The 14806-nt window shown below is 33.8% G+C and overlaps 1 protein-coding gene across 14 annotated transcripts in view; it reads left to right on the top strand.

Annotated features, from left to right (window-relative positions):
• The window catches only part of DMD (dystrophin), a 1151138-nt gene that overhangs the window by 450824 nt on the left and 685508 nt on the right, over positions 1–14806 (top strand). For all 14 annotated transcript variants that reach the window (XM_077781657.1, XM_021553010.3, XM_021553014.3 and 11 more), the window contains 4 exons: positions 581–700; positions 6487–6588; positions 6734–6841; positions 12307–12486. In XM_077781657.1, the coding sequence (XP_077637783.1) occupies positions 581–700; positions 6487–6588; positions 6734–6841; positions 12307–12486 (510 nt within the window). The remainder of the gene's footprint in view (positions 1–580; positions 701–6486; positions 6589–6733; positions 6842–12306; positions 12487–14806) is intronic.

Here is a 14806-nt window from a genome sequence, read left to right as displayed (position 1 = left end):
CATGACAAGTGAGGGAAAAAAAAAAATGGACAAGCAAATTTTTCATCAGACATGCAGAAATCATTAAATGTCTTTGTTTCTTGTTCAGTTTCCTAGTCTCTGCAGTGAGTGAAAGTAGGGTGCTGTATGAGTTTCCTAATGGTGGGTCACCTCCTGATCAGTTTTCTCCTATGTGAGTAATGTTGTAGGGATGCCTAACTGAAGTTAGTAAGTGCTTGTTTAATGAAATCTATGTGATTTTTTTGTATTATTACAATTTTGAAAAAAAAATAATCTTTTCATACATTAATATGAAGTAACAAATTGAATTCAGTGGCTCTTTAAAATCTGCAGGCTATTTGTATGTATAAATATTATGTGAATACTGTAAATCAGCTACATAAACTCAACAAAATATTTCTGAAGAAAAATTTTCAGTCTGGAATATTGTATACATTTTATGACTTGTGAGTGACTAACTTTAAGCTCTGGAATTCTTGTAGCCAGTGATGCAAGTTAATCAGTCAATGGTCTTTTTTTTTTTTTTTTTTTTTTTTTTTACTTTGGAACACATTCTGTAACACATGTGCTTTCATTATAGGCATTTCAAGAAGATCTGGAGCAGGAACAAGTCAAGGTGAATTCCCTAACCCATATGGTAGTGGTGGTAGATGAAAACAGTGGTGACAGAGCTACTGCTGCACTGGAAGAGCAGCTTCAGGTAATGACTAAATGGCACTGCCAGTTCCAAAAAAATGAAATAGGAAATTTTAATAAGCAAAACCAAGTAGTGAATGTATTCGTGATCTACAGGACCATAATTTGTAGACAAATAATGGTGGTGATTGGGAAATATTAAGATTATTCTGTATTTTTCTAAAGCACTTTTGAGGGGAAAGTCATATGTTATTTCCTATTATTTTCTCATGCCTATGTTTCTTGAGAAACAAAGGCAACTGTAATTCAATTGAATTTTCTAAATGCAATCACGTGAGTATCTTTAAAAGAATAACATATTGGCGATACATTTGTGATAGAGCTAGCAGCCAAGATATTCTAAAAGTTATTCAAATATTTACTTGATCATAGTAAAAATTCACTATTTCAATTGCATATTTAAAATGTTGCTATTGCTGTATTATTTATATTCCAATGCTCTTACTGTAGCAGCTGAATGAAATTGGGTAAATGAAGTCAATAATTAATGTTGAGATACATTGAAGGAGGGCTCTCTTGTGTTGGTGGTCAGCTCTCCAGGGACACAGCTCAAGAGGAGTTGCAATATTACAGCCAAGATTCCTTCTATTTTTCTCTTTCAGAAGAGAGAAAATGTTGTTCTTTAATTTTGCTTTATTACCTGGGAAAATAAGAGTTTGTAGGTTCTAAACCATTAGCATCCAAGGTTTCTCTAGAGAAGCTATCTACATTCCAGCAGGTATAGCTGTAGCACTGACAGATACCTGTGTGCTGTCTTGAATATAGCTAATTTGGGTACCAATACCAGTAAATCAGTAATTGGTTTGGAATTTAGAGTAGGTTTGGCTAAGATGCTGAGCCCTGCCACTTCAAATGTAATTCTGACTTCTCTCTACTACAGCAACTTAGTCACTCAAGGAGCACAACCCAGCCAAGATAACAGTACAGCCTCTCCTGATCCATAATTATTAATTCCTTTTGACTTCATCTTAAGGGTCAGAACTGTGCTGCACCTGCCCAAAATAGTCTTAACCTTCCAGAATATCTTGCCAGACAGCTCCTTGGAATTGTTCAGTGGAATAAAGCAGAAACCTAGCAAGAACATGGCTCCAATAGCAAAACTAAACTTGTAAAATATCTTGAAGGGAAGAAGAGAGAAAATAATTAACAATATTTGATATTTACAGCACTTCATGAATAAGAATATGTAGAAATGAGAGTTTTCAGTAGTGCGAAAAACAAATGAAAGGTTGGTGGATTGTTAGACAACCTAATTTCACATCTTCAGAAAGAATAATAAAGGAACATCAGAATACACAGCTTCATCCTATGTTATTACAATCATTGGAAAGGTACCATTAGTATCCTGTGCAACATCTGTGGCTTGCCCGTATTGGAATAAAGCGTGAAATAGAACTCAGAAAATATAGCAATACCTTAAGGAAACATCATGAATAATAAATGTAAATTAAACACAGTGGAAATACACAATTTGTAACTGTACTACTGCAAAATGCACCAATTATTACTGTCTTGGAAAAAGTAAATTTCTTAGAAGATGCTAGATAAACAATTCTTGAGTCCCCTCACCCTGCAGCACAGGCTCTCTGAACAGAACATGGAATGCTGTGGAACAGAACATTTGCTCTTCTGTTATGTCCTTTATTCATAATTTCTTACAGAGGGATCTGAGAGAAAACATAAATCCATTGCTCTGAAAGTCAAAATATATGCAGCAATATTACCGATCTTATTAAAACCCAAGTACAGATATAAAGCCATAGGGAGAATATTAGGGAGCTGTGGAAACTTTTATCATTTAATGCCCAGGAGAAGGGAGTTACCATAGTCCACCTGCTCTCCTAGTGAAATGTTACACCTCTTTTTTGTGTACAAGAACTGTTTGGAATTTTTTTGTTCCATATCACTTGCAGTCTGAATAGAAAGCACAGGAGATAAAATGTGTTGACAGGCACAACCATTAGAGCATTTCACAAAAAGCACAATGGAGAAAAGTTCCAAGCTTGATTATGCATCTGTCAGTCTGACTTCTAAAAGTAGAACAAAACAAGAGCATGAACTGTCAGACAAAAGAGCTTAATAAGACTGGTTCACTGAGGTGCTGGTCAGGATCATATTAGGAAGAAAATGAGCATTTATTTCCATGTAATAGTCAAATGCACATTTTCAAGTGAAATTCAGTTTCGCCTTTCTTTTTGAGGTTTTCTTTTTTTAGATTCCTGAACTATTTTCATATATATAAAGATCTATGTATGTAATGTATAGGTGTTTATTTTTTCTAAATGATTGTATAAGACAATTTTTTAAAGCCTAAAATTATCTTTTTGAGATTTTAGGTCTCAGGAAGGTTGACAAGAATCTATGCTGATTTTAAGTGAACAGTATAGAAATTCTTAAGTTTTATTGCCTATGCAAAAACATATCTATTTAAGAGGTAATCAATGGCATAGAAGCCAAAAGTGTCCCCTGAAACAAATTATTAATTTACTCTTGCTTAGAAAACTAAAATTAAATACAAATGTAGGGCTTTTCTTAGAAACAGCTGTCCCACTAAGGTACTTTGAGAGGCTAGAGCGAGACTGGGTGAATGTGAACATTAAAACTACTTTTACATTACTTTGTTTACTTAATATATCAATGTGTGACATATTGAGAGACTCTTTATGCTGGTTCTAAGAACTCACTATTTAGACTTAAAACTCTAAGACCCATATTAAACTCAATCTGCAGATTTAGCAATGCAGCTGCAGAATAAGGTTCAAATCTATATTTAGTGCTGCAAAATCAAACCACTTTAGTGGCAAAGCTGTTGCTGTACTCTGACTCGTTTTTACAGGAAAAATGGGGGGAATTATCTTGAGCTCACAGAAACGGCTAGAAAGCATACAGAAGCCATGAATGCAGGGAGATTTTATTCCATAATTATACCCAGCAGACCACAGGTCTCTTAAGGACTCTTGTGGGCTAGCTCCAATTAGAGGCTTCCCCAGGCTCCAAGGGTCAGTGTCTGTGCTGGGAAAAAAAATTATATAAAGTGTATAAAATACTATTTGATGGTTTATTCCCCTGCTGGGGGAAAGGAGCTCAGAGTGTGTTTTCCTGGATTATATGTTCATATTATTCAGGGTACTGTCCACTGATTGAAAATTGTATATGGGCTGTTCTAGTAAAAAAATACATCAAAATAAGTGAGGAATGTTAAAGAATGAATAGACTATTTCAGTTGACTCACTGAGCGCTCATGACAGGAAGTTACATCCTACAGACTTCGGGGATTTCCAAGACCTGCTCATCACAATATAATACTCCTGGTTGATGCCTGGGAAGTTGAAATCATCCATAAGGAAAAGGGATACTGATCTAGAAATTTCTGCTAATTCTCTGTAGAATAGTTTACATCCAGGAATTCTCCATTGCAGATTTCCAACTGAGGGACTCATTCTACCAAATCTCATTAACATCACAGCTGTGGGACCTGACCAATGCTTCCAGTTCCTCCTGTTTGTTTCTCCCACTCTATGTGTTGGTGCATAAAATGTTGACCACTTGTGAACTGCACAGAAAATATACTGTTGTTTGGTAGAAACTTTATGAATGGGCTAAATTTCTAAAGTAAATTCTGTTAGTTGCAGGCTTGCAGCACATTATTTTAATCCAGTGTTCCCTAGAGTTATGTCTTACTAATTTTCTTCTGTTCTTGTGCTTCCTTACTTTGACCTTTAAGCAGACGAAAATATTTCACCTTCTGCTTTTGATAGTCATATAAAATATTCTTTCAGTGTCCTCTGAGTAGAAAAAAAAAAAATCTTATTTGGCATGCAGATTTCTCTAAAAATATGCGTTAGGGCTGTAAGAAAAGAGAAAAGGCTTTTTTTTTTTTTTTTTTTTTTTTTTTAGCAGGAGGGTATTTTACTTGTTAGTGTGGATTCAGTCAATTTCTCTGAAAATTTGTTTTCCCAGCTGTTTGGAACACTTGGAGCAGTCTGAATTTCTGGGCATCGCAAAGGCTACTGTTTGATGTGAATAGAGAGTTGAAGTGGAGCACCATGTGATTTAGTATAATAACTGCTTTATAAATAATTGTCCTGACATGATATTCTGAACTTGAAACTTCATATCTTAACTCAAGTAAACAGTGTATGGTTGTTGTGGCCTTTCATGAGAAATAACTAGATTTAAGGTTCATCACAGAATCAGCACTTTTATCACTGCAGTTTGTTGGTCATTTTGCTTACTTTATTAAAAGTAAAATATCTTGTCGAATTACTGAGGAAAATAAAAGGTTTCATGGCTCTGAAATCATATGCTAAAAATGGTATTTTGTATTAACTTTTTTGCTGGGCAAATTAATGTATTTCTCAGAGTTAATGAAGAGCCAGATATTTAATATTCTCTTGAGGTTTTGGTGTTTTCTAGAGGACCAGACAAAAATACTTTTGGTGGTGTACCACAGTGATAATTGATGGAGATGTTATTGCAGTTGTTGAGAGGAAATTATTTTTTCTCACAGTAATCATTAAGAAAAGTCAGCTGCTTTGATGTGAGATATTTAAAAGTTACTCAGGTATGAGGATTTTTATATAATAGCTATGCGGAAAGATATGCTTATGATTTTTGAACTAGTAATTAGCAAGATAAAATATTCAACTGAATATTTTTATGGTTTTAGTGTCCACTAAATGGAAAACTGTATCTGCTGATCTTTTACTATGGCATAAAATTGGTAAATAAACAAATTCAGATGGCATTCTGGAATTTATTTTCCATATCCTAGGAAGTGAAACTTAAGTTTTTTTCTTCCTGGTAGAAAAGTCAGTTCTAATTTTAATCTTGGTTTTAAGAATCCATGCTAGATTTTTGCTAAAATTAAATTATAATCTCTATGAGGAATATGTAAATACAAAAGATATAGCATTATAGGGTATCTCAAGCTATAAGGAATGCATATGAGTAATGAAGTAAATAACTAAATATCAAAAAAGGCAGAAACTATTTTTGTCAGGATATGCTTTGAAGTGGATGAAAAATTAAGAACACACTAATATAGAGTGCCTTTCAAATGTTTATAAGAGATTTTTTTATTATTATTATTATTTGAGAGCAGGTGAATAATTTGTCCATTGAATAATTTTTGTCCATGGGTAGTTAAGTCACTATAAACCATTGCAATAAAAGTTTTCTATCATTAGCTAAAATAAGGGAGGAGAAAACAAGATGGTTGGTGTTTCCTGTAATTTAAATACATACATAGTAGCATATGCTACAAATACGTGGGACATCTCAGCAGGATTTGTGCTGGTTTGGTAGTTTATAAGGGTGGTTTTTTTTCCAGTGCAGTATTTTAAAAGAGGTAAGAGCTTTGACCAACTGTACTGACAATGCAACTTAAAAGCTTTTTTTTTTTTTTTTTTTTTTTTTGCTTTGTACACATCTTTGGACATCATGTTTATGTTTCAAGTAGTTCTGTTTTGGGCATCTTAAAGTTTTGAAATAGAGTGGGATTTTCAAAGTGAGACTCAATAGAAAACTATCTGTAGATTAGTATTAAAATATTCAGTGTTTAAATCCATTGCTTTCTCTATTCTCCCCATTTTGATTTTATTTCAAATGGACCTAAACTCCATTTCAGTGTGATATGCAGCATATTTTAAGGGCAAATGCCTGAGAAAAAAGTGAATAAGGAAAATTTTTTCATGAAAATTTTGTAATGCCATAGGGAAAACAGCTTTCCTTGTTTAGGAAGAAAAAAGTGAACAAATGCTGAACACACTTTTGTTTCTTTCTCTCCAGCACTTTGGAAAACGGTGGGCAGCCATCTGTAGATGGACAGAAGAACGATGGGTCCTTCTGCAAGATATTCTTCGTAAATGGCAACATTTTGCAGAAGAGCAGGTGAATAGCTTCTTTTTTTTTAAGTCATAAATTGGAATGTTCTTCAAAACATTATAAGAAATATAATAATATGTTTTATTTATTTATATATGTAGATATATAGAAAAGGCCTGATTTAAGCTTTTTCTCTTCAATTTTGTTTCAGTGCCTTTTTGACGCATGGCTTACTGAGAAAGAGGATGCTGTGAGCAAAATTCACACAACTGGCTTTGGAGATCAGAATGAAATGCTGACCAACCTAAGCAAATTGGCTGTATGTATTTTTAATTCCTCTATTTTTTTGTTCAGCTTCCTTAATCTGAGTCTGTGTGCACATGGCTTTACCCCACTCTCATACCATACAGTTTCACAGATCTGTTTCACATCTGGGTGTGGGCTTCTCCTCCTGTGGATGGAATAGGTTGGTCCATAGCCTTGCTGATAAAGGAACCAAGAGATAGAGATGATTTTCTTGGTTGTATCTTTGGTCAAAAGTTCATGAAATAAAATAGCATTTGGATGTCTTGAAAATATGTATACTTTCTCAGTGAAAGTTTATTTATTGATACTGTTGGTGTATATATTGCATGTGATGCTATATATATGTATGTGCAAAGGAATTTGCATATGAATAAGTTATCTTATCCTTCAGCAAACCCTGCCACATATTCCTTGAACTTGAAAAATCTGAAGGCTCAGAAGTTATGAAAAGTTGAAATTAGTGTTACTTTACAACTGTGCCTCAGCATCAGAAATGTTGTTATGTGCACAAAATGCATCTATTTCACCACATCCTCCACCTCACTCTTCAGCAAATTCTCCACTTTTCATGGCCTTTATGTAGGGAATGTAGGTCTGACTGTGTCTTTAGAGGAGAAAAACTTGTGGCAGCCTAGACTTGCTAATGGCTTTAGGGCAGTAGGACCTGTGTAAAAAAATGATCCACTATGCACTATTTCTGTAATGATGGCTGCCTAGCATTTAGGGGAAAGGAAACGCTCATGTCCATGCTTTGGTTAAAATAGGTGAATTATTGCTGTATTAGAAAAAAAAACCCTGCTAATATTTTCAGGCATTAATATTTATTTATTATTAATTAGTTATTATTCACTAAGTAATAAATATGAAATATGAATTATATATTGTTCATTAAATATTTTTACTGGATGTACATATCTTGGTTATATATATCTAAGGCTTAATTTTAAATTTTAAAAAATTAATTTAGGATTTTTGTCATTCTCATAATTCTGTATTAAAAGTAGCAGCATTCTGGCTATGGGTCAATAAAAATACCATAATATTTATGAGGTTTTAGTAACTGTCATATTTTTTAAATTTATTCCATTTTATCCTCACATATGCAAATGTATAAAGTTTTAAAAAATAAACTTACAGACTAGTTGTTTAATTCCATTATAGCTGGTCCAGAATTACTGGTAGATGTTCCTTTGATTCATAGAATGACTCAGCAGTTAATTTAAGAACCAAAAGTTTGATTTTTAGCATAATCTTGAGGCACTAATTATTACACTGCTAAATATGGATTTTTTTCCTCCCTCTCCCTTCATTTTCTTTCAGCAATTATTTAGGGGTTAATATGCATTCAAAAGTACACACCTGGATTTTGATTAAAGATTCTTTACAATTAAGTAAATTTCTTTGTAAAGTACAACATGTATTGCCTCAGTGTATATATCTCTTGGAAATTCTAGCAATCTAACATGTGAGCAGTCTTGAAGCTGACTTCAAGCCAGGCTTTTAATGCAGGATGGATTAGAGACAGCTCAGGAGGCTTTTCAGTACCTTCATGAGGAAAAATATTTTACAAGAGACTCAAAAAAGGTATACTTCTGGATTTTAGAAGGCTGCTAGATGATGTAGGCACAGAGGGTTGAAATATTTGTCACAAATTGTGAAGTAGTAGGCTATTAAGGGTTTGCAAGTGTTAGGGCTACAGCTAGTTTGGGTACCTTTCAGAATTGCTTGAAAACATGATGTTAAGAAGGAAACAGTGTTGTAATATTTTCCTAAGTTTCACTAATGAACTCTTATGAAGTTAAAATTGTGTTAAAATTATGCCATCAGTTTAAATGGTTAAGCATTATTGTAATGAAATAATTGTGTTCTTTCACGAAACAGAGTGAACAACATATAATAGTAAATAAAATGCTTGTTCCATAGCCCTGAACCTCTACAAGAATCCTATCATCATATAAAAGAACAGGTGGAGTTTATTAACTGCAACTTACTCTTATTTACACACAAATAATTTTGATCTTTTTAGAAACATGATTCATAGCGCAATAGTTTGGGTATTTAAATATTGGTGGTATGCTAGTAGAAAACTTCCTCTTTAGTGATTTGCAGCAGAACAGCAGATTTTACTTCTGGAATTCCCTCTCTCAGGTTTCAGACCTAGTAGTAGTCATTTCCAAATTCCAGTGGGTATGTGTTTTTACACTCACACAATGCCAAATTTTGATAGAAGTTTTCTGTATGACAATTTACTGTTTTTTATCTTGTCTGAATCTTTGGGAATTTATATTAATATATCAGCCACATTATGTTTTTTTGAAGGGAATATATTCTTGGACTGGCTTGTAAAAATAGGGGAAAATGGGATAATACTGTCCTGACCCTGACATGTACATTGTGCCTGTCTTGGCATATTTTATTTTCACATGTATTTGAATGTAGTAGAGGAGAAGCTGTCACCAATATAATTATAATTAGGTCTGAATTTTAAAAGCAAGTTTGTGAGGGAATAAAAATGTATATTTTCATTTAGAATAAAGAAAAGATGTTTATATTCTTAACAATATGATATCTTGATCCCTCAGCTTTCCAGTCATTCCAGCAAGAAATTACAGCATTAGATGTTCCTGTTAGACCTTAAAAATTTTAGGTTGAATATTGTAATATGGCATAAGAGCTTCCAGCCAATTTCTGCCTCAATAATGTGCAGAACTTTAGAAAAGATTATGATTGTGTTCTTTAGCCAGTCTCTAACTGGAAGGACATTTCTGAACGTAATTTATTAAACCCTTTAGCATTGTGACTGTTGATTTGAAATTCTACAACACTCTTACAAGGCCCTCGGTATTCTAAAATGTGAAACAGGTCTGTTGAGGTGCTATTCACAGTAGGAAAAAAAACTTGGCTTTTAATTCACATTTAACAGGGTCGCAATTTCTGAAGGAAACTTCAGAGCACATCTGCCTGTTCTGGTGTGGGGTCCTCCACTGGCTGCAGTTTATTTTAAAGTATTTATTCAGTATTTTATGTGAAAATTTGTCTTTGTCATCAGCTCTCTTCTGGGATTTTCCAAGTTTAAAGGTCAGAAAAACTGTTGAGCAGGTAGTTGCTCCAGTTCTTAAAATAATTCCTTAAAACAACTGGGCTTTTTGTGGCTTGTTTTGTTGGGTGGTTTTTTTTTTTTTTGGTTGGTTGGTTGGTTTTTTGTGTTATTGTTGTTTTTTTTTTCTGCCTACCATTTATTCACTGACTCTATAATTTACTTTAATTCTTACATAGGGTGTTGGGTGAAACAGAACATGGACTAGCTGGAAGATGTGATGCACTGAGAATGTAAATGAAGTTGTGGGGTTTTTTTTGTTTTTCTTTTTTTTTTAATAGAAACAAATACTGAGAACTGAGAGCTATTGCAAAGGTGTACAAGTATATAAGATCTACCTCTACATATTTATAATATATATTCAATTAATACAGAGTTAAATATTTTCTTACTTCATTTAACATTTTTGGGGTTTTTTTAACATATAGCAAATAAATTAGATATGACACCATTTTTGAATGTAATAAATTTATTTGCAGCTGAAAACTAACTTTACAGTGGATGTTGCTGGTTAGACTATTACAGTAAGCAAAGTAAGTTTTTGATCTTTAAGGAGAAGAAACAAGCAAGAACTAAAAATTTCAACCCCCAAAAATAGAACCACATTACCAAAAATAAGAAAATCACTTTATAATGTTCAAATATCAGGGTTTATAGTATGTACTTGACAGAAGTTATGACTGATATATTTTCTAATTAATTTCATAAAGGAAACTATCATGTCTTGTCTTCTAAATGGAAAATTGCATATTTTGTAGTTACTATTATTATTTTAAATATATTATTGTATTGGAAAAAAAACCAGAACATATTTTTGGTTATTGTGGCACATTGACAGGTTTTTAATGAAGAAATGTGAAAAGAGAATCTTCCAGACTAGTTTTCCAGATTGACTGTAGCTGTCACAAAAGCATATTAAATTGCAGTGAGAAGTATCTTTAAAAGAAATTTTTAGCATCCTTCTTTTTGTAGTGTTTCACTTCCTGCTTGTGCTCCAGGTACTTTGGATTGATGCTGAACTCACGGGTGTGTTATACAGCTGTTGTGGGCTCGACTGATTGGAAATCAAACATTGCTCCTCAGAACTAACTAATGTTTCACAGGATATCATTTTTTATTATTCCAGTCAGTGTATGGTGGTTCCCACATGATCTTTTTCTGACGCTGTAGGCGTAAAAAAAGGTCAAATATAGCAGTGCTTGAAGCTTAACATGCTAAACTACTTTGCATCTACTTTCCTCCATCTGTTAGGTCTCCTACTATTCTGAAAAGAGATTCTTCAATATAAAGTTAGCTTCTGCTTCTCAGGGATAAATAAATTTAATTTTTGATGTTAGCTGTACCTACCATTAGTAATTATGATGTTTCAAATCAAATCTGATTAGAAAGAGTACTGATTACAAAGGCAACGAATCTGTCTTTTGCTGAGTTGCATTTTTAATTACAATTTTGGATTACATAGCTGTAGGAAAGTATATGTAGACTAAATTTTGTTGTCTAACCACTTGCTTGATTATCCTTTGCATGCCTTGGGGATTAGAATGCAATTCACAACTGCATAGGGAGTTCAAAGTTTGGCCATAGTTACCAGAATTAGGGTGTAGAGAATAAATGTTTAAGGAATGGGAAATTAGTGCAGTAAACCAGTTAAGGCTTTGAAAAGTTAACCCAGGTAAGAACTGGAGCTACGGATGATCCTTGGATCTGTGCCTGTTTCATAGGCAGATTGGCATGTATGAATCTCAGGAGTTTCAAGGTTCCTTGGCACACTGTGTTTTGGTTTTATGTTTGTTTGTGTTCTTTGTTTGGGAGGGGTTGTTTTCATTGCTGGTTGGTTGGTTGGTTGGGTTTTTTTGGTTTGTTTGGTTTTTTTTTTTGTTTTGTTTTGTTTTTGGTTTTGGTTTTTTTTATGTTTAAATCCTGGTTTGGGATCATATTTTACTTTTCTAGAAAACTCTTCTTTCAATATGCAATATATAACAACATATATTGACACTTAAAAGAAATATTATTTGTCATGTTGATATAGTTGTCAACATGAGTGCATTTTTAAGGTTATTCCTGTTATACAACTGTTAGCTTTTTGATTCATGTCATCACCTGAAGCCTGCTGCGAAGTTTGGAGTTGTTCCACCTGCCATGTTATGTTGCTATGTAAGCTCTGCTTATGGAAACAACATTATGGAATTATAGGAGCCCTTAACCCATTTTCAGCTCTTTCTGATGCTCTCCTTGTGATTTTTCTTCTTAGTTTGTTGGTCTTCCTTTTTTTTTTGGGTGTTTTAGTTTGGGTCGTTGGTGGGTTTTTTTGTGTTTTTTATTTTGTTTTGGGTTTTTTTTGTATGAATGTGTGTTCTTCCTTCTGTTACTTTGTTTAACAGATCCTAAAAGGAGATTTAGAAATGAAAAGGCAAATGATGAGTAAGCTGAAGTTGCTCAGCCAAGATCTCCTTGTAGCTGTGAAAAATAAAGCAGTGGCTCAAAAGCTGGAAAGTCGTCTTGAAAATTTTGCCCAGCGCTGGGAAAGCCTTGTGCAGAAGGTGGAGAGCAATTCTAAACAGGTTTGTAAAATATAGTTTTATCAGTTTATGACAATCAGGTCCTTTGACAGTCAAATGCTTGAAGTAGCTTTGGTGCTGTTTGTCATCTTGTTTTAATTATTTACCCTGCAGGATTGCTTAAGACATATTTTATTTTTAGGACAGCATAGTACAATAACAATATAATTTTCTAGAATTTTATTTATATATTTAGTTTTTAATCTCTAGTTGTAGTGCTGATTTCTTTCGTGGGTTGTTAACTATGTTTTCAGGGATGATATAAACCATAAGGAAAATACCTTTCCAGTTAATTTATTTTTAACCTATTATAACACATTTTTTAATAGATGTCTCTTTGAAATAGCACAGTCTGAAATTAATGCAAAAACTGTCTGCTAGTTTGAGTGAAATTGCTTTTTTTTCCAACATGAAAAAATTATAATTGATTGCTATTTTACTTCTGTATATGATATGCTGATTTGCAGATTAAAAAGAGAAGCTACAAAAAAGAGAAATTTCTTGGTAAAAAAAGAAATAAATCTATACCTGTAACCAAAGTGCCAATAAAAAAAATATAACCTGCTATTATTTTGACCACTTTATGGTAACTGTAATATATTAAAAGAAGGAAATGAAGTTTTTAAACCAGGTAACAAAATTCATGCTCTGGTGTAGTACCAAAAAACCTATATCTAGTTATTTTGCCTAGACATCTTGTTAGCATTTCTTTCTTACTGGGTTTAAACCCAAACCAGGTCCCTTTTCCCCATTCCATTATCTCACTAATACTGGGTTGTTTTTGAGCTATTGTATGACTGTTAAAAAGGAAATGGATATTAAGGTTTTTTAATTAATTAGCACAGAGCAGAATGTTACAGCAGGTACCTCTATCCTGTCCATACAGGTCTCTCGCAGTTCTGGTCAGTTTGATTCAATTCCCTATAGCATGCAATTCCCTAGAGCAAATCCCTTTTTTTGTTGCTCTCTATTAATACTTCTACCAAATTATGTTTGGGTAATTAAAGAAAAGTTGCTATACTTCATGTAGTGATATGAATCCCTCTTAGTACCCTTGATTTCAACTCATACCTTAATATTTTAGCTTGCTCTAAAAAAAAAGCAGTGGAGTTGGAAAAATAAGTTTGGGAGAATATAAAAGAAGAAACTGGTGGAAGGGCACAATTTCAGTTGGAAAACAAAACCATATTGTGTACACAGCATTTAGGAGTTGAAAATAAGATTTAGTTACAGTAGAAAACCTCCTGTTTCAAAGCAAAAGAAAATTCCAGGGATTCATTTTTAAATTTGGGATGTCTAAGGTCACGTGATTTGAGGAAGTTAGTAAATCACTCCAGATTGTTCACGTCCTGTTCAGATTGGTGATGGCTCCTACGGGCAGTCACTAGTTTTGAAAATGGAACTCAGATTACAGAAAATGAAGTGATCAGTCCTGAGGCTGTAAACATAGATCAGCACAGCTGGGAGATTCTTTGGATTCCCATCACAGTGTAGCTGTCCTATCACAGCAGAATATTTCTGGGGATAAGCTCTTGCTCCAAAGAGAAGTTACTCTGCTTGGGATAGAAGTGATGTGCTGTCATGGTAGTGTGGTATTCACATTCTCTGAACAGAGAGAGACAGGATTCTCTCACCCAGGATTTTTCCTGGGAAGTTGTGAGACGCAGTGAGAAAGCTCAGAGAAAGAAGAAAACAATTCTTATCTCAATTGGCTGTTCCTGTTTGGCACATGTGGAATGTGTTATGAAGATTATTTACCAAAGAGTGATTTGTTAATTGGTGTGATGGTTGTTTGGATTGATTGGCCAATTGAGTCAAAGCTGTTTTGTGACTGTCTGGAGACAGTCACGGGTTTTTCTTGAGTATCTTTTTAGTGTGATATAGTTCTAGTATAGTACAGTACTAATGTAACATAATTTAGCTTAATAAAAGCAATTTATTCAGCCTTCTGCAACATGGAGTCAGAGCGCGTTATTCTCCATGCAGGGGGGTCACAGTGCTTCAATGTGGGAGTACTGCTTCACCCTCTGGAAACATTGCACAGTTAGACCTGGCTCAAGGACCTGTTCCCAAGGCACTGGTACACTGTTCAGACATATTTTCTGTGAAATACTGATGGTGTACTTGTCACCATGGGTTTCTGTCTAGGCAGGGCAGGTAATTTCAGTGATGTTTTTACATGTATTCGTTACAGAGCTCATTTGTGTGTTTACAGTGCAAGAAAAAAATGCGAGATCTCATTATGTTCTCTAATCATGAATTGAGGAGGAGGAGACTTTGAAGAGGGTGAAAAATAGAATATTTTCAACTAAAATCTATCAGA

The sequence above is a fragment of the Lonchura striata genome, chromosome 2, assembly GCF_046129695.1.
Source record: "Lonchura striata isolate bLonStr1 chromosome 2, bLonStr1.mat, whole genome shotgun sequence".
In the NCBI taxonomy this organism is placed as follows: Eukaryota; Metazoa; Chordata; class Aves; order Passeriformes; family Estrildidae; genus Lonchura; species Lonchura striata.
The sequence above is the reverse complement of the archived record's forward strand: the minus strand, read 5'-3'. Positions and strand labels throughout refer to the sequence as shown.